Genomic DNA, 22,419 nt, shown 5'->3' with positions numbered 1-22,419 from the left:
TGATTAACGTATTAATTTGGAGTTTAGATTTTGAACTAGTGACATGTGGGCTTTAATCTGTGTGTATGAAGGGCTTTAATGGTTAATGTGTCAGTATTTCAGACACTACGATTTTAAATCTATGTGTCAGAGATCAGATGACTGAGTGCTCTCCTGAAATGAAAATGGCAAGTTTTTGTTTGTGAGTTTTATTATTAGAGAGAGCAAACATGGAAAGGCATTGGCTTCTTTTGATTTAGAAGAACCAGCAACTGAATTTTGCTTAAGACTTATTGGCTTTTGGTTTCAGTTTGCAGAAAATGTAGCTGGCCTGCCCATACAGCAAGCACCTTCTACTTTTATTGATGCAGCTCAAATTTACCTCCCTGTTTAATTAATGGTTTCCTCAGGAAGAGCAGAAAAGCAAGATTGCAGAATTGCACTAAAGAAAGATGGGTGGGTTGGGAGCATTCAATAGCGATATTCAAAACCATGTGGAATTTTGCAAAGATGGATAAGTTGATTTTGCTATTGGCAGAAGGGTGAAAAGCCAAAGGACATGGATTGAAGATAAAGGCACTGAGCCCTGAAAAGAAATTAAGAATTTTATTTTAAATTCATTAAGTTGCTAACATGCGCAACATGCTACCCAAAGATTGGTGGAAATAAATTGAACAGTAACTTTCAAAAACATGATTAGATGTATACTGGGAAAGGAACTGTGAGCAGGACTATTTTGGAAAAGAGCAGGAGCGCGGGTGTAAATGGATAGCTGTTTCAAAGGCATAGTACAACAGAATCTTACGATTATAATCATTTTGTTCAGAAATGATATTTCAGTTCTTTGAGAGACCCTTGGTCATGCATAAATAAAAAGGTGCAGCAGATAGTCAGAAGGCTGTGGTACCAAGTTAACATTTCAAATCCAATGTGACTCGTCCTAAAAATTGAAGAGGCTGTAAAATGATATTTTATTATGGTGTAAAATAAAGGGAGAGGAAAAGCAAACAGAACAAATGTGAAAAGTATCCCAGAGTGAAAGGCAAAGCAATTACTAGCAGTACTAGTGACTGGGTAAACAACAGGCATTAACAGAGAAAATAAAATCAGCACAGTTAACCCATAGAAACTAAAGATGGGGGTGCAGGAGTGAATGAAGGGTGTAAGGAAAGTATTCAAAGGGAGTCTTCTGGACTTGATGTATCAACTGGCACCAAGTTGGCAGTCTTGCCTCTAGGTCAGAAGTTGTGCATTCAGTGCATGGTCCAGAGACTTCAATGAATAATCCAGTCTGACATTTAAGTACAATACTCTGGAAGTGTTACAGCATTATGGGACGATCTTGTGGATGAAGTGTTAAAGAGAAGCCTCAAGCGCCATCTGAACTGATCACCGTTCTCCTCTCTAGCAAACTAATTAGCTTGGTAAATGATCTCACTATGGTGCCTCACTAGGTGGAATTGAACACCACGTTTAATTGCAGGACAACAGTGATTACTGTTCTAAAGTAATTAACGATCTGTAAGGTACTCTGGAACATTTTGGTGAATCAAAAATTACATTATAAATGCAAGTTCTTTCATAGAATACTGAGCTGTCCAAGGTTTTGTCTGTCAGATGAACACAAAAGATACAATTGCACTGCCTTAATGAAAACCAGGCTAACTCTTTTCAGTGTCAAGGCTCCTATAGCCCTTATTTTAAAAGACGTTCTAGTAATTAGCACATTATTGTATTTTACCTGTGCAAATTGACTGCCACATTTTCCTACATTACAACAATGACTATATTTCAATACTACTTCATTGGCTATGAAACCATTAGGACACCCTGAAAGGTATAAATCAAATGTCTTTCTTCCTTGCGTTTCTATGTAAATGACACAATACATTGAGACAAGGAGTTAGATATTTTCATGACAAATGAGAGGAAAATATTTGAAAACATACCTAACTACCGTGAGTTTATTGAAACAAGGAACTAATTCCTTCACTCCATAATCATTGATATTATTGTTGTCCAGTTCAAGTGCAATTGATTTTTTACGATGACGTAATATGTTTGCAATTGCACTGCAGTCGGCAGAGAAGGCATTGCAGAAAGTGAGTTTGATATAATCCGCGCAAATCCCCTTTGCTGCAAGACTGGCTACAGCTTCACTCTGGGTTTCAAAAATGTAGCGCATCAACCAGACAAATCGAGGCAAGACTTGCACTCTACAAAATTCTTCAAATGGCGCTTGAGGAAGATTTTTTAAGTGTAACTTTACACAGTCGGCAAGGTAGGCCTTCAGTGCTGACCGCTTTCTTTGGACACTTCCTGCAGAAGATAAATGTTTGAATAAGTCCTTCTTAGTTTTACACAATAGGCCACAGAGGAAAAGTGTGGTGAACTGCAGATGTTCATTTGTTTCAAATGGGTCCTTTCTGTGACGTGACTTATAGCCCAAACATCTCAAGAAAACAATACTGGCTCGAGGTCCAGTCAAATAATGATCACATTTTGCAAAAAACGTAATGATTTCCTTCGCACTAATTCTCTCATTAACAACTAGGAAAAGCGCAGTGAAAAATGACTGGAGGGTCAGATGAAGGAATTCATAAGTGGATTGGTTCCCACATCCATCATAGTGGCCTGCACTCTTGACAAAACCCAACTGTAAATCCTCCTCTGAGATGCCAACTGCTGCAATTTGCTCCTGACTAAAGATAAAGTTATTGCTTTCAATTCCCTCTTTTGCCAATTTTCCCAAACTCATTAGAGAATCCCTCTTCGCTTTGAACGTCTCACTTTGACTTTTGTTTCTTCTGTTCAACCCCGTTTTGGAAGAACGGTTTAGGAAAACCTCCAACATCAACAGGTAGATGTCAGTCAATGTTACATAATCCAATATTTGTTGGGAGTTACATTCCGACTGTAAGTGTTTGTAACATTTAAATATAATCCAGCAGAACAATGGCACTGAACATAAACTACACAGATGGGGGTTTGCCTCCAGCTGGGTCAAAACCAAAGTTTGATGGGGTTGATTTTTGAAGAACTTCTTCAAATATTGCAGTAAATTATCCTTTGTAAAGCCCTTTAGTGTCACTCTCTTTCTCACCATTCTCAATGGTAGGTTTGTGCCAGTTCTTGCCGTCAATAATTTTTTGGAACCTTTTAATAACTTTCCTCGGAGAAGATTCATCAACAGAGTGAGCGGATGTGTGGGGTCAAAGGGTGAAGAGACATCAGGGATATCACTCAGGTCGCAATCAACACTAATTTCATCAAACCCGTCCAGTGTGAAGAGAACAGAATCTGGGTGTTGTCGGATGTAACTAAATATCTCATCAGCGTCTTTGTCAGGGTAACAGTTGTATTTGAACAGTAAATCTCTGAGAGAAAATTTATCTTCCTCTCTAAAGCTATTGAACATTCGGCATCTAAATTTGAAGAAGAATTTAACATCAGCACAGAGCTCTCCTTTGGACCACAGGTTCTGAAGTCTCTGGAGCAGGATGGTCTTACCAACCCCAGCATCACCGGTTACAAACACTGTCTCTGCATCCTCGTTGATGATGCCTGTGTCACTGAACAAATCCTCCAAGTTGGAAATGGTTCCTTTGGTTTCATTGACTCCATTGATTAGTTCCATAAGAGTCTCAGTGTATGTATCATCCAGTAAGATGTCTTCTTTCTGGACATACGATGTGACGAACTTAGTGTCCTGCCGTAGATCATGTTTAATCTTCTGAGTGTACTGACAGACTAGAAAAAGAAATGCAAAGTTACTGCAACCTGCTTTTACTCTGCAATTGTAATCATAACAACAGGCCTAATCACTGTACGTTACTTTGATCAACTGTTGAAGTCAATAACACTATTGAGAGATTAACAAGATCAAAAAAAGTTGAATAGATTGGAGTCCTTTACTCTAGACCACAGAAGATTGAAGGACGGCACGAACAGGATTGATAGGGCAGATGTAGAGAAAATCCTGTCACTTGGTGGAAGGCCAGAACAAAAAGGACCATAAATACAAAAGTGCTTCTAAAAGATCTTAACCCAAAGCGTGGTAAGAATATTAAACTTGCTGTCAGAGTAAGCCAGGGGAATAGCACAGATGTATTTAGGAGGAAGCTAGATACATAGGAGGGACAAAAAGTAAAAATATATGGTGAAAGGGCTCAATGAAAATATATAAAGGGAAGATTGTTAATTGTGGTATAAATCACTTGAGGCTCCTTCTGAGCAACAATTTGTTTGTAATTCAATTAAAAATCTCCCAAAAAGAACTGTAGGCGTACTGTTTTAAAAAGAGTGTTGTTCTTAAAAAAAAATACTCTTATGTTCATCACTCTTCCTTGGCCTTTCGCAGATAAAATTTCAATAATGGTGGAGTCCACAGGCAAATGACAAGGTCTCAGAGAAGATACTGTGGGGACACTTTCCCCAATCATTAATAAGATACAATTACAAATTTTGCTTCTACCTTTCATGTAGATGCTGACAAGAGAAAAACCATGCGGTAAAATCAAAGATATGTACAATCCAGAAGATAAGAACATGAATGAACATTCAAAATGTATAATTAATAATAATCTAGCTGATTTCCCATTGTGTTGCAATGGAAGAATCATGTCAAGTGTAGTCTTCAGGTGAGTAGGGACTCAAAAAGCAGTGATCATATTAGTTAAATCTTCACTTTAAAGTCACGTGTCATCATTTCTGTTTGTGTACTATAAATTCCCATATACTGCTTATAATGAACAATTCACAAATACATGCCAACCTGTAATTATACATCCCCACCAGTAGTGCCACTATCATATCACCACTCAGAGGAAGGTGTAATTATTATGTGACAAATTTATATCAGGTTTTACCATGACAAAAGCTGAAAGGAAGAGAGATTTATAATTATTCATTAGATATGTGGGGGAAATATTTACCAGCATCTGTGATAATGACTGGTTTGCCCAGTATGTATTCTGATGGTTGATACTCTATTTCTTTCAGCCATGGGCTAAGGTCAGCGTAAATCTCCCTGGCCTGGTACAGGATGTGTAGAAAATACTCTGCTGTTTCTTCTCCTTTGCTCTCAACCAGATCCAATATTTTTCGAACCTAAAAGAAACCATGTTACAGTGTAAGGGATGGTGCAGACTGTCACCAGGAGTCACAAATCAATCTGGCTGTAAGGACAGTCTCCAACCAGTTCCTAATAGGCTACAGTGCAAAGCTGTCCCTAATAATGGCACGACCTGGCAATTTGGAATTAGAAGTGTTATGACAATACAAGAGGAAGTGCTCTCCTGAGGTTGGAGCTGGAGCACATTATGTGGTGTATATTTTTAAAAACTATTGGCTCATGGGGTGTAGGTTTCGCTGCCTATTCCACTTTATTACCTATTCCTAACTGTCCAGAGGGTAACTAAGTACGAACCATTTGGTTGTGATCTGGTGTCATTTTCGGCCAGACTAGGGAATAAAAACCAGGATTTTTATGGCAACTGACCCCAATTACTTGGATACCACTGGGCTAAATTTTATATTTCAAACTTCTATTGAATTCAAATCTCAGCATCAGTTGTTGTGAGATTTGAACCCTTGGTCCCATGGTATTAGCCTGGCACTCTGGATTATTCATTCAGTGACTTCAACTTGACATTTGACCTTCCCAATTACGGATCAGTTAAGCCAGGGATCACTTGTTTTGCAATTCTACATCCAATTGTGCTTTTACCCATGAGATATTGACAGCTTTAATTTACTTTGTCATACAAACACATATTAAATTTCTTCTTCTGAAACCAGGATTGGAGACCCAAGATGATCAGAGTTTCAGTGCTTCCTTGTGTCAGTCGAAAATCTCCTGTTCACAAACACTATTATCTGTAATACTTTTTAAGTGAACACTTATCATGCAAAAAAATCTCAAACATGTCTACATATGTAATGCAAAAAAGAAATCTCACAAATAAAATCTTATCCTAAAGAAATCACTCAAACTCCTTTTCTAAAAGAAAATCCCTTTCACTTGCCCCTCAACACCTCAAAATTTCCCAATACTGTTGAACAAAGTTCTAGACGTATCATTCAAATTAATGAATTTACCAATGTCACAATGACATCATTTACACAATGAGTTGCCTTTGCCAGATTTCAAATTCTTCATCAAAGCATCTTTGCAAGACCTCTGACTATTTCAAAAGATGTGGAGGTGCCAGTGTTGGTCTGGAGCAGACAAGATCAGAAGTCACACGACACCAGGCTATAGCGCAACAGGTTTATTTGAAATCACAATCTTTTGGAGCGCTGCTCTTTCGTCAGGTGAAGTCTGACGAAGGACAAAAACTGGCATTGTGTGACTTCTAACCCATTTCAAAAAGAGTTGGGCCTCAAATAGATACTTTAAGCAATCATGAGTTGGCCTGACCCACCAATCACATCTACGTCTTCAAAGTATGTGTGGTTTTGCAGATGTTCCCAGCATATCATTCTATGCTGACAAATCCTTAACTTGTGCTCATGTTCTGAGCCATGAACTGTTGTCATTACTCCCAGATTCTCTTTCAAAGATCTCTCATATCCCAGCATGCCTCTTCCCTATAACAGCAGCACTTGCTCCAGAACTACCCTCACCAGTGTTACCAGAACCATCTCCCATACTCAAAGATTCAGCATCCCTTCGAAATATTGCATGACCCTGCTCATGCTAGGCCTGGACCCTCACCTATGCCCTTGGATCTCAACGTAGACATTTGGGCTTGAATTTCTATGAAATCGAGAAGATTCCACAAGTCCACCGGAATTCAAGGACCTGGGACAGATTTTGAAAGAATTTGTGTTTCACTGAATGTTAAAATCTGCAAACCAGAGACTAGATGAAGGAATCTTTTGGAAAGGTATGTTCAAAAGATCTTATCCATACTGCCATGTCAATCTATGCCACTATCCAAACCCCCATGGAACCTCATACTGTCCATGTCAGGCTATGCCTCTCCACAGCCATGGCCCTCATATCATTCATGCCAAGCTACACCCCTTCATTTCTCCACCATGGCCTTTCATATCCTTCATGCCAACCTGTGAAACACTGGAAATGGCCAATGAACCCCGTGGTAACAACAGGATGAGTTAAAAAGAAGTTTTAGAAGCAAACAAACATTCATTTCTTTTATCAACAGCCCAAGGAAAGAGTAAATCATCCTGGACCTTTAAAGTCTTAAGGGCGTAAATTACAAATCTCTTTGTCTTGAATAAATAAACTCTGCGCAGAATAAATCAGAGAGCCAGAGCTACAGGTCAAACACTGTTTTCCCAGAGTTGTTTCCATGGTCAGATAGAGGTCTGTGCTCAGCCAAGCAGCACTGTGCATTCTTAGCTGCCAAGCCTTTTGAGTATTTCTGGCATTTTCTGTTTCTTTCTCAAACAATGAGGTGATAAACATCTGTCATTACCTTTGCTGCTTGCGTAGGATGCTGTTGGGACATCTCAGCCTCTTCTGTGGAAATGTATTCATGTTTTATCAGGTTAATCAGCACACACTCTGTGTTCTTGATACAACCAACTAAGACCTCTCGGTGCAACTTCAGCAACTTAGTAAATGAGTGTGTTGCTATTAATGGCACTCGATGCAACCCAGGCTGGAGCACTGTACCCATGGTTACAGAAGCATCCTTCAACAGGCTTCCCTTGCCAAGCAGGTCACTGGGATGCAGGAGTTCATTTTTGAATTCCACATCACGCATCTACAAAAATCGTAATACATTAATTAAAAGCGTAAAAGTGAAAATATTAGCACCAATTAAAACCTGCTAATGCAAAACAACAGATACTTCCAGAAAGCAGCCACTTGGCCCGTTTGTTTCCGAGTAAGCTGTTTATCAAAGAAATCCACACTTATTCCTAGTATCCACTCTATCCTTGCATCTCGGTGTTTCTTTATTTTAAATGTTTCATGCATTTAAGATTACGCTCTCTCTTTCTCGCTGGACTCGATGCTCCAAATAAAATCAACAATACTTGGTATTACTTCTTCTAAGTCCAAGTACTGGCAGTGAATTTCCATGCAATTTGGTAAATGACCCCTTTGATCTCCCTATTTGCCTATGTCTATTTGTAAAGTACCCATTCTTTAAGTGTTGATTCTGTAAATGCATCACCTACCACTTGGCCATACAAGCTGACTGGCCTGAACTTTTGTCAAAAAGCTTTAGAATTGCTTGTTTTCAAAATTAAAACAAAGTCTTGTAGGTCTTTCCTATCAATGAAGATCAACTTGACGTCAGCACTGTAGGGGGCAATAACTCTGAAGAAGAGCTGTTTTGTTTTAAGGATCAGTTAGCTCAATTGGCTGGATGGCTGGTTTGTGATTCAGTGATGCCAGCAGTGTCCGTTCAATTCCTGTCACCAGCTGAGGTTACAATGAAGGACTTACCTTCCCAAAGTCTCCCCTCTTCAGAGGCATGTTGATCTTCAGGTTAAACCACCACCAGTCATCTCTCTCTCTAAAGAGTGGGCAGCCCTAGGGTCTGGTAAAACAGCAGCAACTTTCTGAATTTATTTAAATGAATTCAGTGAATGTTGTAAATGTTTTGCAGAACCGGCCCATGCTACAGTCACTCAGTGATAGAATCATTGTTCATCTTTTGATTAAAGCAGTTGGGAAATCATTTCATCATCAGTCCCAAGTTCATTGATGAATATTTAGACTTCTTTTCTTCCCAAAGAATAGTAACTATGGATTGAACAGTACCTTTTTGTCACAGCAGTTTGGTTTTTATTCTTTGCTAAGAGCTCCTGAGCCTGTGTTTATTTTCAACATCATGATATATGACATACCTCAAAGTATATTGTGTCTTTGTGGTTGGTGTCTTGCCATGCTTCCCATTTAGAGAAGAATTTGGCACTATTTCAGAATCACTTTGAAGTGACCTTATTTGTTTCTTTCCCTGACTAGTAATACACTCTTTTTTTTGAATTACCATAGTAAAAGTTATGTTGACTGGAATGAGATGCCCATGCTAATGTCATTTTCATACAATATTAGAAAGATATAACTGGGCCATAATTTCTCCACATGATACCAACATGGGCAGCAAGCTTATGCATGAACTTAATCCATTGGCTGGATTCTAAGGGACACCGTGGTCACCATCCCATCCTGGCTCAAAAGTCAGGAAGAAATCACTCATGATCTCAAGGATTATCCTGCAACAATCTAATGCTAGGTCCCACATCAACTGCATCGAGTAAAGATTTCTGCTGCTTTCTGAGGAGGAGCTCCTGCCTGAGGGAGCTGTCACCCAATCACATTGGCCCTTTGCTCTCCAATCCCAGAAGCACCCCCACTAGCCACTGTTGAGACGAAAGGCCAGCATCAATACTGGGGGTAGGCCAGAGTCAGAGATCACAGCAAAATGGGTGGGGATGATGGCTTGGTTGAAGCTGTGAAGGGTTGGATTCAAGAGTCTGGGGGAAAGATGTCAAAGGGAGAACCACCTGTGATAGGCCGGACTAGGAAAACCCCAAAGGGAGATCCCTCCCTCGCCTTTGCCAGAGAGCAGGCTGTGCTTTTGAAACTTCAGGATTTCTCACAGGCATACCCCTCTCTCTACCTTTTGTCAAACAGCAGGATATGGACATTAGTCAAACTTTGGAGGTAGATACAACAGTGATTTTTTAAGAGGCATCTTAACAGCTATATGAATAGGCAGGGAAGAAAGAGATACAGACCGCAGAAAGACAAAAGGTTTTTTAAAGATATCATGTGTCAACACAGTCTTGGTGGGTTGAAGGGCCTGTTCCTGCACTGTACTGTTGTTTATTCTTTGTAGTAATTGAACAGAGACTTCAAGAGTAAGCTGGCCATCTAACCTCTCCACCATCCCCTGTGAAGGTCAGACAGACTGGACCGGGTAGTAGGCAGGGAAAACTCCAAGGGCTGGATTTTGCATGACCTTGCTGTTTCACATGGAGGCTTCGTAACTTCTTTGAACCTGAAAGTACTTACAACTGAGGCGACCTGGAAAGTCATAGCATTACTGAGTCCTTAACAAACACACTTCTTCACACATCTGCCTTCAAACAGGAAGGTGTTCTGAGGCATTGGTTCCAATTTTTCACTTTTTAGGGTGATCGGAACTAACAGCCAACAGAGGTTTATAGCCTAATTCCTGGCATTAACATGAAAACAAAATTTTACAGGCAGAAATTTATACAACTTTTCAGTCAGTAGAAGAATACAAAACATCAAATGGCAAAGCATTCGATTGCAATAGACTATAACTGACATCCACCAAACCCCAACCCCAAAACAATTTGACTAAAATGGCTGCTTTGGTTCATGCTTAATGGTGCAAAATGAGCTTCCTGTACTTTTCCTGTGTCCATTCCAGCATCTCTGGTTTAAAATAGGCGTTGGAAAATTAGGATGACAATAGTTAGGTGGTTATTTTGGTCTGGTACAGACCTGACGGGCCTAATGGCCTTTTTCTGTGCTATAGAACTCTGTGACTGACTGATTACCTGCTGTGCTGTGTGATATACCAGCCAGAGCTCATACCTTGCTTATAGAGGTTCACTTGGCTGACTAACTGGACACGACCTGTCGCTTCTCAACGGGGTGGAGTGGCGGAGAGGATCTCTCTTTAATTTTACACAGACTGCGAAAAAGACAGGCACCATGTTTTGTTTTCAGAAGTGTCAAAAAAAATACAAGGTTATCAGGGTCACTGTATTTGTAAATAAACCTCAAATACCAAGAAATGAATATTTTTCAAAGACTTGGCTAACAGAAAAGAAGGAAGTAAGAAAAAACAGTTCTTATTGCCAGTGCATTCGAGGCCATTTAAGTTTACATCCCAATGTTCTCTGAGGAAAGGCTGACTGCCACTCATGCACATTGTCTCCATTACTCAAATGGTTGCACAATCAGCAGCAATTAAGTAGAACACAGGAAAGGGCAGGCAGTTCAGAAGAAGAGACTTAGGAAAAATTTCCTCCAGAATATTTGAAGTAGGCTGTTTGTACTGAATAAGCATATTAAACATACTGAATTTCACAGACTGATATCCTCCATTGGTCTGCTGGAGCTATATGAGTGATTATATTTATACAACTGCCCTCACTGTAGATTGTCAAACAAAATCAAACAGAGCAATTTCAAAAACCTGTCTCTTCCTCTTCAAGCCACAGAACATTCCAAAATCTGACCGTGAAGGCCCACTAACTGTTACGTTGTCTGATATCCTAGGACCTTCTTTCAGTCATCAATGATCAGCAGCTACTCTGGAAGTTAGTTTGGAAATACTTCTCAATGGTTTGAAATCTGTTTCACTTTTACATCCTCAGCACTTGGTTTCCACAGAACTGCTGTTCTGTGCATATAGCGCTTCCAAACTAACTACAAATTAATTACTATTATAAAATCAAAATACTATAAATGCTGGAGAAACTCAGCATCTGTGGACAGAGAAACAAAGCTAACGTTTCCAGTCCCATTTGACACTTATTCAGAACTCACCCCATGGCACCGTTTTATCAGATATATGAATTTTAGCAGAGTACATCTTATACACAATTCAGGTAAATATACTTGACAACTCATATTTACTAAACAGGTATTTACCACCATTCATTAACCAAGGAATTAAGGGAGCCACAAAGATCAAATTAGTTTTCACAGTTTGTTTTCCACCTTCAGAGAATTGTTACAGTGCATAGAGAGGCCACTCAGCCCCTTTTGCTTACACCAGCCCTCTGAGCATGTAGGATAAATCTCCTTTTTCCCTGGAATCCTGCAATTTAGGAATGTGCAGAAAGGTTAAAGTTCACATGCTCAGCAAGTTAATGTGTCAATTGCTATCCTGTAGCCAATTCATTATTTACTAATCCGAAATCCAATTAGCCCCATCCAGATTCCCAATTAATCCCATGGCCAACACTGATCTAGGCCATTATCCTGTTTTAAGAGATCGCCTGAAGCTCTTTTGTGAGTTTTCTTGTCTCATCACCAATCAGCACAAATCAATTCTTAAACAGAAGTGCCACACGTTTTGTAAAACCAGCAGCGTAGATCTGATAACTTTGCTTCCTCAATCCAGAGTGCTCACCTCAAAATGTCAAACACTGTCCCTCTGAAAAGCATTGAATAAGCAATCAACCTCAACAGCCAGATCTTCTACTTGCAAAGCAAAGTTGAAGTGGGAAGCATCATCCTCACGAGTAGGATACAGATAAACACTTTTAAAACGTGCCGATCCTTTGTGTAGTCAACAGTACTATTACTTTCACAGATCCGTGTTTGATCTATCGCTGATTGGTGCCTGCCCTACTACTTCCCTATTTGCCCTTAAGAGTTTCACAAAACAATCTGTATGAACTACTTTCGTTGTCTGAATGCAGCAGCTGTTGCTCGCCGATAGCACCCCGTTCTTAATTTGGAGGATACAGGTCCTCCTCCAGAGACTGGTGCGCATTTCCGACATGGCAACTTGTGACTAAACTTCAAAGAGTACCTCATTCTCATTTTGTCAGCTATGACTCAGTCAGTGGCACACATATCTCTGAACCACAAGTTCCTGGGTTCAAGTCTTTCTCCGGGGCCTGAGCACAGTACCCAAGGCTGACACTCCAATGCAGTACTGAGAAGGCACTTTTGAATATGCTGCATGCAGATTTTTAGATTTAAATTTTATTGTCAAGTGTACCTAAGTACAGGAGTACAGCGAAAACTGTATAATGTTGCCACACAGAAAGAAGGAAAACTCTCAAGATTGTGTCATGTGAATAGGCTCAAACAGTATTTTGATGAGGAAGGAAACAAGAGAGAGAATGTGGTACTTGTTGCAATTCAGTGTGAAGAACTAAATGCAGTCAAGTTTGAATTTGATCTTCCTTAAATTAAGTTGGGTAATGAAGTTCTCAAAAATTGGGATATATTATTGAGTTACCTTCCAGAAGAAAATCAGAATGATCTGAAAAAGTTATTAAAATCACATGGAGAGATATATGGGAATAAGCTGTGAAGCACAAACACGATTATGCCTGATGTAGATATTGGAGATGCCATTCCAATCAAGCCATGTCCTTTATAGATTTAAATCTCTAAAAATGACAAGTTCAAAAAGAAATTGAAAGCATGCTTAAGGTAATGTATTTGAAGTGAGTTGCAGCAAATGGAGTTCACCCATATTGTTGGTGCCAAAATCAGACAGTATCCAATGAGTGTGTTGATTACCACAATGTCAATGCAGTTATGGAATCTGATTCATATCCTATTCTAATCCTAAAAATTAGTGGGGGTAAATTTAAAACTGAAATGAGACGACATTTCTTCAGCCAGAGAGTGGTGGGCTTGTGGAATTCATTGCCACAGAGTGCAGTAGAGGCCAGGACGTTGGATGCCTTCAAGGCAGAGATCGACAAAATCTTGATCTCAAAAGGAATCAAGGGCTACGGGCAGAGTGCAGGGAAGTGGTGTTGAAATGCCCATCAGCCATGATTTAAATGGCGGAATGGACTTGATGGGCGGAGTGGACTTACTTCCACTCCTATGTCTTATGGTCTATTCCATGCTGGAAGATTGTACTGAGAAGGCAGGACAAGCAACTTTTATTTTGAACCTAAACTTACTCAAAAGGATACCAGCAGGTCCCTTTAGTTGACAGACTGAAGGAAATTTCAGCTTCTGTGACACAGAATGGACTTTACCAGTTTAAAGTTATGCCATTTGGTATGAAAACTGCACCAGCTACATTTCAAAAACTAGACAACAAAATCATTTCGGGATTACTCAATTGTTTGATATAAATAGACAATTTGGTGATTTTTAGTCATATGTGGAAGGGACATTTAAAGTATCTATCACAATTATGTGGTAGACTTCAGAAGGTGTGCTTAGTGATAAACCTGGCTAAGAAAGAATTCATAAAAGTCCAAGTTACATGCCTAGGCCATCGCATTGGACATGGACAGATGGGCCCGTGGGATGTGAAAACATGAGGGGCACAGGTAAGGTGAATAGCTAAGGTCTTTTTCGTAGAGTAAGAGAGTCCAAAACTAGAAGGCATAGGTTTAAGGTGAACTGGAAAAGGTTTAAAAGGGACCTAAGGGGAAACTTTTTTGCACAGAAGGTGGTGTGTGTGTGTGTGTGTGTGTGTGTGTGTGTGTGTGTGTGTGTGTGTGTGTATAGAATGAGCTGCCAGAGGAAGTGGTGGAAGCTGGTACAATTACAACATTTAAAAGATATCTGGAATGAGTATATGAATAGGAAATGTTTAGGGGGATATGGGCCAAACACTGGTAAATGGAACTACATTAATTTAGGACATCTGGTCAGCTTAAATGAGTTGGATCAAAGTGTCTGTGACTATATGACATGGCACTATCTTAGGTACTAAGGTACTTAACTACAAAAAAAAAGTTTAGCTACAAAAGTAGTAAGAGAAACGAAAGTTAAAAAGTTAAGCATTACTTCATCGGTTAGTAGAAAAATTTAAAAAAAGGTAATAGTTTAAACTAGGAAGACAATGAAATACGTTAAAAGTTCAGCAGTCTTTGATAAGTCCTCTGCTCATCTTCCTGTCTGGGAAGGCCCCAGCTGTCTGCTCCTGACACCACTGCCGTAGTTACTGTCGCTGCTGCTGGAATTACTACCTTTCTGATCTGACATTTCAGAGGAAGATGTTAAAACTGGGGGCTACTGGTCAGGTTGGGTGGGTGTGAAAGATTCCATGACATTACTTCAAAGAAAAGCAGGGGAGGTTTCCCCAGTGCCCTGGTCAACAATTATCCATCTAAAAATACATCTTATCAGGTTGCTATCAATTATTGCGTTTCTGAGTGTAAATTAGCTGCTACACTTCCTATGTTGCAGCGGTGATTTCATTTCACCCGCATACAAAGCATTTTCATTGTGGAGACTGTGAAAAGTGTTTTGCATCTGCAAATCTTTCTTTATTAAAAACAAAGTGCTTTGAACCAGCTAGTGATCATGAGCAGTGCTATATAAATGCACGTCTTCCTTTATTAGTCACAAGGCATAGGGCTAACGCTGTCCGAGGGATTGTTGCGTGGTCAGAGATTCTTGTGTGAGATGCTAATGCATGACCCTATCTGCCCTCTTGGGCAGAAAAACTCCATAACATGATTTGCTGATGGACAGGAACAGCATGTAAATTGCTCATAAGAATTAAGGAAATGTATTTTTAGTCATGGATCTACTGATTACATTGCAATATTTATATTTACACAGTTCCTTCATCAAGATAAATCAGATGGTGTGCACTGATAGGAGACTAGTGAAAAAGAAAACTTTGCATCCACATTGCACCATGCAGCACTTCAGAACAGACCAAGCCTTTTTCTGCCAATTAAGTACATTTCTTGATGTAATACAAGTGAAGAGGTACATTTGCATGCACCAACCTCCCACCTATAGCAGCCTGATAATAATCAGATAATCTGGGCATAACTCAGTTGAACAATGTAAAATTGGGCAATTAAATACTAGAGGTTCAGAAGGCACCTGGACCTCAGCCAATTCATGTTAATACGGCATTAAACTCAGGGTTAGACTGATATCGGTGCCTTACTGTTTCAACTTGGTTTAAGTCCATGCCACAGGTCATGCATCTGAAAATTTACAATAACAAATTTCTAAGGCTGTGACTTGTCTGGATGCTGTATCTGGAGGATAATCTACACCAGACAGAAGTAGTTAATTGCTAAATATTAAAATGTTAGAATTCAGCAAATCAAAATAATAACCTGCACTCAGCCCCTCCTGATGTGAGTCTACTCAATATCAAAATTAGAGACTGGATGTAATCCAAAGGTATCTTATTGCTGTCGGTCATTCCGCACCAGGCGCAATCTTTATATATAGCATTCTACAGAGTATTTTAGAAATAAGAGTTGTTTCAGTAATGAATTCCTGAAAACAAAAATCAATTGCTATTTCTGTAGACAAATGCTCACAATTCGGCAAATGCACTGACCTGAGCTCGTGATCAGTTTTTTTTTTGGAAGTTTTTCACATGCAGGAAGGGAACTGATACACACGAGTGTATTTTCAGGCCAGTTTTCATTTTGACAGATTAGAACAGGATACAGCTTTCCTCAAAGACAGACTTGCTGTATAAATGGAAGTTTATGCTTCCTCGTAAAGGTCAACTATCATTCTGACCTTCGCACATGGCAAAGACTTTCTCCCCTCAACCTCAGTCAAGTGATTACATTCAAATGTTTTCTCTTGGCCCATTCAAACAATGTTAGCTTGTCCAATGGCATTCATAGCTGACTGCCCAGCAATCAGCGCGAGTGATGATCCGCTAGGCACCTCCTTGTAGTATCAAGGTCAATACCAGCACACAGCAACACCTTCCCCACCCCCACTGTAATACATTGGTTTTCCAACAACTGGACAATTGATCCACTGGACGTTGCTGAGGGAAATAGATGAGTATAAATAGGTACATATTTGCTTGACAAGCAACCAAAAATTAACATTTTTTTCCTTTTCAATGTATCTGAGTTGTTAGCTGAACGTTCCCCTTTAATGTGATTTTTTTTAATACACTGAGGTGTTTCATTTTTTTCCCTTTCTCCGTTTTGCCTTTGAACCTAATTTTGCCACAATGGTTTAGGTCTCACCCTGGCTTCAGATCATTTAGGAGATCCAGCATTGCGTTATTTCTTACTTAGTATTAACATGATATTTTAGCATGATGAAGTCACCGTTGTTTTACCAGACCACAGGGCTGTTTGCTATTTAGCGAGAGATGACTGGTAGTGGTTTAACCCATGGTCACCATGCCTCAGGAGAGCTCTCATGGTAACCTGAGTTGGTGCAGGAACTGAACCCATGCTGTTGGCATTCTTCTACATTGCAAACCAACCATCCAGCTAACTGAGCTGACCAACCCCATTTTTAGGTTCTGAAATGTATTCTGTTAACCCTCTTCTCACTCTAACTATCAATATTAGCACTATCTAAATATACAGAGTCGGCTTTTAACTTGTGTACTTAATCCCTTTGAAATTGAGTGCATTTACAGTTTAGAGTAATTAGCGGCTGCTGTTGGTATAATTTTGAGAGATAGTGGAATAATGTAAAAATACTAACGTTTTAAAATGGCCAAAAGTGTAATACAAGGTATATCACATTTACATCAATCAGCCTAAATAAAGCAGTGGCAACAGTGCTTCATGGACTGCAAAGTGTTTTGGATCATTCTAAAGTCATGGAAGATGCTACATAAATGCACGTTCTTTCTTTGCATGTGGAAAGTAAAAACAATTATTACAACATTAATTTCTTACATCCTCTCTTGTTTAGTCCAACCTTTTCCACACTCATTACTTTTTGTTTCATTTTTCCCCTTTATAATTTCGCCTATACTTCAGAAGTGCTTCATTGTCTGTCAATGCATTCGACCATCCTGAGATCTAAACTAGCACTCTATAAAAGGAGGCAGTGGTATTGGTGTTGGAATCACAATCCAGAGACCCAAGTAACACCTGAGAGACCTAGGTTCGAATTCCATCATAGCAGATGGTGGAAGTTGCATTCTTTTTGTTTTAAATTCAGAATTAAAAATATCATGACAATGATGAAAACCTTTGTCTATTGCAATAAAACCTGTCTGGTTCACTAATGTCCTTTAGGGAAGGAAACTGCCATCTTTACCTGGTCTGGCCTATGTATGACTCCAGACCCATAGCAATGCGGTTGACTCTTAACAGCCCTCCGAAATAATGTAACAAGCTTCTCAGTTCGAGTTTATCTAGGGACAGGCAACAAATGCTGGTCCAGCCAGCAACACTCACATCTCATGAATGAATAAAAATAATGAAATATTCTCTTTCTTTCTTTGCTATTTTGTAGTCAAAATATGCACCCAGACTGCTTATTTTAGTTCAATCTGGAGACACAGTCTAAACACCACCTTCAAAAGCCATCTTCGTTCTACTGTGTTAATTGAACTCTTGGTTAATTATGTTATCGTGCCTTCCAACCTCTATCTCTTCCAAAGACTTCATAGCCAGAAATATTTCTTAAATGGGATCCAACTTGAAAGCAAAAATGACAGCTGCAAAGCTTCAACAGGATTCCAATCATAGAACTGCCAGTGAATAACAGGGCCAGTCTAGTGCTGTCAATTTAAAATTAGATTAACCACTTTTCTGACAGTAATTCTGAAGTGTGGGTAACCAACATATTTATTTGATTGATCTATGTCTGTGGAGAGTTTTCATAGTCACATGTTGATTATATTCTTTGTACTCTTACTTTGAAATGCAGCGTGCATTACAACTTTGCAACTTATCTGTATCAATAAGAGTTGACCTTAAGAGCAGCCAATTCTTTTATAATGAAGGTTGCTGCTGTCAAATCCTGGGAATTTGTTGGATTTTAGTTCCTAAAATGTCTTCAGTACTTTTTTTCTCTGCTGCTATATAATTTCTAATTCCCTCACCCACTTTTGCACCGGGGTTGCCCATCATTTCTGGTATGCAACTTGTATCATCAATGGTGAGGACACAAACGAAATGTGTGTTCAAAACCTCTGCTATTTCCTCGTTTTCTCTTGTCGCTGCTTCTAAGGGATCAATGCTCTTCTATTATATACCTGTAAAGATTCTCAAATCCAATTTTCAATTCCTTGCTAATTTGCTTCAACTTTTTTTTCCCCCCTTTCCATCTTTTTCATGGCCATTTACCGGTTTCTAAAATGCTCCTAATACATATTCTTGCAACCTTTTAAGCCTCTTCTTTTAACCTAATACTAACCTTAAATTTCCTGAGTATGTCATTGATTGATCTTTCTTGCTTAGTTTGTGTGTGTCCATGAGATGTATTTCATAAAAGTGGGCCTAGGGTCCAGTTGTATGTTGACAATGCTTCACAGGTGTGCTGTGAAACTAGGAGGCACATTCCTGTTCTTCATGTATCAGCGTTTAAAATAGGCCTATATTTTTAGTGGCAGCTGTGTGCTGCTACAACAACCTACATTTATATACTGCCTTTAATAAAATAAAATGCCCCAAACCATCCAGCTTTGCCAACCACAACTAAAACATGAGCAGCACCTAAATCACATTATACTACGCTCTGTCTGAAGGCAGCTTCTTGGTTCATTATCTGCTGATAATTCTTCCCAAGCCATTTTCTGGGCAACTTATGTCAGTACTGATTTGCAATTGTCTCCCACTCTCGAGAGCAGAGCCAGGAGGCTGGTCCAAGTTTACCTCTCCCAGTATGGGAATTAAAAGTGTTGCTGACATTATTCCAAACTGCACATTAGCCATTTAAGCCAAAACGCTGCACTTCTTCAGGAGGATATCTAATTCAGGCCTTGGGTTCATCATTAGATTCACATATTGGCTGTTTTAGGTGGTTTTCCCAAAGGCATGATAATCAAACTCTACCAATTATGGCATCCAATGTAATTCAATCATCTTTGGGACACTGTAGGCTATACCCTAGCACAGTCACTTGTGTCTCCTGTTTTGCATCCAAAAATCAGGCGGGAATGAAGGCAAATTTCTCAACTCGAATACCACCAATACATATGTGCAAGCAGCCGATGAAATTGGAAGAAGCAACTGCTGGTGAAGTGACTATGAAAGTCATGGCTTGTAGGACTGATACTTTCCTGGTCCGTGGGATGCCAAATAAAATAGGAAAGCATTTCAATGTCTGTGAATACGCAGGGTGGTCATAATGGAAAGTTATCGCCAATTTCCCTTCAAACATGCTATTTCCTTCTCAAATAACAGAAATATACAGAAGCAAGTTTATCATTTAAAAATAACTTTATGGAACACAAAAATTCTACCATTGACTTTGCTTCCCATTTATAATGTTTGGAGTCATATCTATCTAAACCATAGTGTTGGGGCTTTATCTTACGAAAAAAGTAGGTGAAAGGTCCTATTGTCCATCAGTTATTTTTGATCTGGCGTGCTGAGTCAACTATTTGTTTAGAGATTTTATGCAATTAACGTCCTGATGCTTTGGGATGTGTCAAAGCCACTACAAAACATAAGTTCTTTTCTCTTTTTATAATCAGTCAGGAAGCAGAAATACTTATTTTCGGAGATAACAGAACCCGTTACTCTCAAAGAATATTCTGAAAGGGCGTGCTGCCAGAGCTGGCCAAACTTGAGCAACCGCCCATTAGATCATTTCCTCTTTCTTAATTGTAACAATAACACACTATTACGCACAGCTAAAGATGATTTTATCCCAATTTAAAACACAAGTCAGCCCATCTTAACTTAACGGAAGTAAATGTTGAGCCTATTAACAGAACACATGAAAAATCCAAATCTAATAAGCAGCTTGATAAACAGATAAATATTGAAACTCAAATTATCACATTAAATCTTTCAAAGAAGCAATCCATATCTTCTAACAGGGAGTCCATTTCAAAAGTAGTTCATGAGTGTTAGGAAATGGTGTTTTGTCAAACGCAAGCCTTTCATTCTATTCTCTTTTAAACAAAACTTTCTAACTCTTCACATTATGACCTGTTGGTATACTGGTTGTTGTGCAACAGTTTTATTATCATACCAGTGATCCTGAAGCTTAAACTAGTAGTTTTTAAGGGTTACAAACAATAATTTGAACCACAGTGACAGTTTTTGCACTCATTTTTTGAAAATCAGGGAATTGATAGCCCAGTTGAAGAGATCACCTTGGAAGAGACTAGCCGTTGGTGTAGGAAAACCAACACACACTGGTGTTGGTCCTCAGCCTGCACACATAGGGAAGGCTATCAGCAAGAATGGTCTCCGGCTGCATAACTGACCCATCAAATCAAAAAGTGATGGTTGATGGGAAGCAGGATCAACTGGCATTGTGATGATCTCATGTAATATGCAGAAAAACCAAAAGAAGAGAGAATTTGCAAATCAGTGGTGGAGACTGTAAAACCATCATAAAACTACTGTCATCCTCAACCAGTCCCACAGCCATGTAGTTGGCCCTTAACTGTCCCCTGGAGTAGCGAAAGAAGTAATTCAACCACATTAGGTCTGTACACAGAATAACCCCATTGACTGTGAGATAACAAAGTGTATAGCCGGATGAACACAGCAGGCCAAGCAGCATCTTAGGAGCAGAAAAGCTGACGTTTCGGGCCTAGACCCTTCATTTGATGCTTTTCTGCTCCTCTGATGCTGCTTGGCCTGCTGTGTTCATCCGGCTCTACACTTTGTTATCTCGGATTCTCCAGCATCTGCAGTTCCTTTTATCTCTGATACAATTTCAACCCCATCGACTGCAGCAGTTTAAGAAGAAAGGCTACCACATTTTTCTCCTACGAGTAGATGGGAAGTTAATGTCACTCTCACCAACTTAGACATAATGACATTGTTTTAAGAGTTCTTTTACCTCAATAACAACTTGTATTTATCTAATGGTTTCACCACAATCACAGAAGTGTTATCAGACAAAGGAATAAACATAAGCCCTGAATGCAACTGAGGACCAATAGCTCTGTTAAAGATTGTATCTTTAAAAAGAACACATGACAGTCACGATGAAGGGTTAGGCCCGAAACATCAGCTTTTGTGCTCCTGAGATGCTGCTTGGCCTGCTGTGTTCATCCAGCTCCACACTTTATTATCTTAGCTCTGTTAAAGAAATGTGTCTCAAGGATCATTGTGTGATAAATAGCTTCACTCAGCAAGTATTTAGGGTCTCGAATGCTCTGCTTAGAAGTGTGGTTCAGGTTTAGTTAAGACACTCAAGAGGAAATTAGACAATCATTTAAACAGAAACAAATGTGCAGGGTTACGGGGGAAAGGCAGGAGATTTGCACGAACACAAACTTTTCAGAGATCCAGAACAGATAATGTGATTCGAATGTCCTCCTTCAGCACCATTGTGCTTTTGTAATTCTGTGATTGTGAAGACAGATATTTAGGGAAGGGATTCCACAGCAAAGGGTCCAGGCACAGCTGAAGAAACAACTGCCAGTGGCAAAGGGGAAGACAGAGATGAAGACACCAAAATTGGAGGAGGGTCATAGATCCAGAGGAATTTCTGGCATCCCTGTGACAAAGTCCAGGACACGGACATACCGGCGGAAGCAGATTCTGACCTGTCGTTAGTGAACTCACTCTCTGATCTCTTTCACGACACATGGAGTGAGGAGCATCTCCTCTCAATCCCTTGCCAATTTTCCAGCTAACAATTGCAACTACATGTGTCAGAAATCTTCTAGTTGGAAAGCACTAGATCCACTCGCTGATCATTTCAAAGCTTTTAGCACAAAATCTTTCCCAGAATTAGGGGGCTGTACCTACTGAAACCTGTTTTACATTAATACTGAGAGCACAATTAAAAAAACACCAGGGCATAAATTTTACAAAATGTTAACTTCTACAATTATTCCCACATAAGGGGCGGCACGGTGGCTCAGTGGTTAGCACTGAAGC

General features: G+C 39.5%; 1 protein-coding gene across 4 annotated transcripts in view; it reads right to left on the bottom strand.

The window, feature by feature from the left end:
* LOC125448602 (nucleotide-binding oligomerization domain-containing protein 1) overlaps positions 1–22,419 on the bottom strand; it is a 61,858-nt gene that overhangs the window by 27,877 nt on the left and 11,562 nt on the right. For 2 of the 4 annotated variants that reach the window (XM_059652774.1, XM_059652775.1), the window contains exons 2-4: positions 7,425–7,715; positions 4,914–5,088; positions 1,929–3,729 (exon numbers count right to left, since the gene is read on the bottom strand). In XM_059652774.1, coding sequence (XP_059508757.1) covers positions 1,929–3,729; positions 4,914–5,088; positions 7,425–7,715 — 2,267 coding nt within the window. Of the gene's footprint in view, positions 1–1,928; positions 3,730–4,913; positions 5,089–7,424; positions 7,716–12,080; positions 12,232–22,419 lie in introns of those variants that run through there. The other 2 variants (XM_059652783.1, XM_059652777.1) reach the window with 2 other exon arrangements.

The sequence above is a fragment of the Stegostoma tigrinum genome, chromosome 2 (genome assembly GCF_030684315.1).
Source record: "Stegostoma tigrinum isolate sSteTig4 chromosome 2, sSteTig4.hap1, whole genome shotgun sequence".
NCBI lineage: Eukaryota > Metazoa > Chordata > Chondrichthyes > Orectolobiformes > Stegostomatidae > Stegostoma > Stegostoma tigrinum.
Note: the sequence above shows the minus strand (reverse complement) of the source record. Positions and strands in the feature narration are given on the sequence as shown.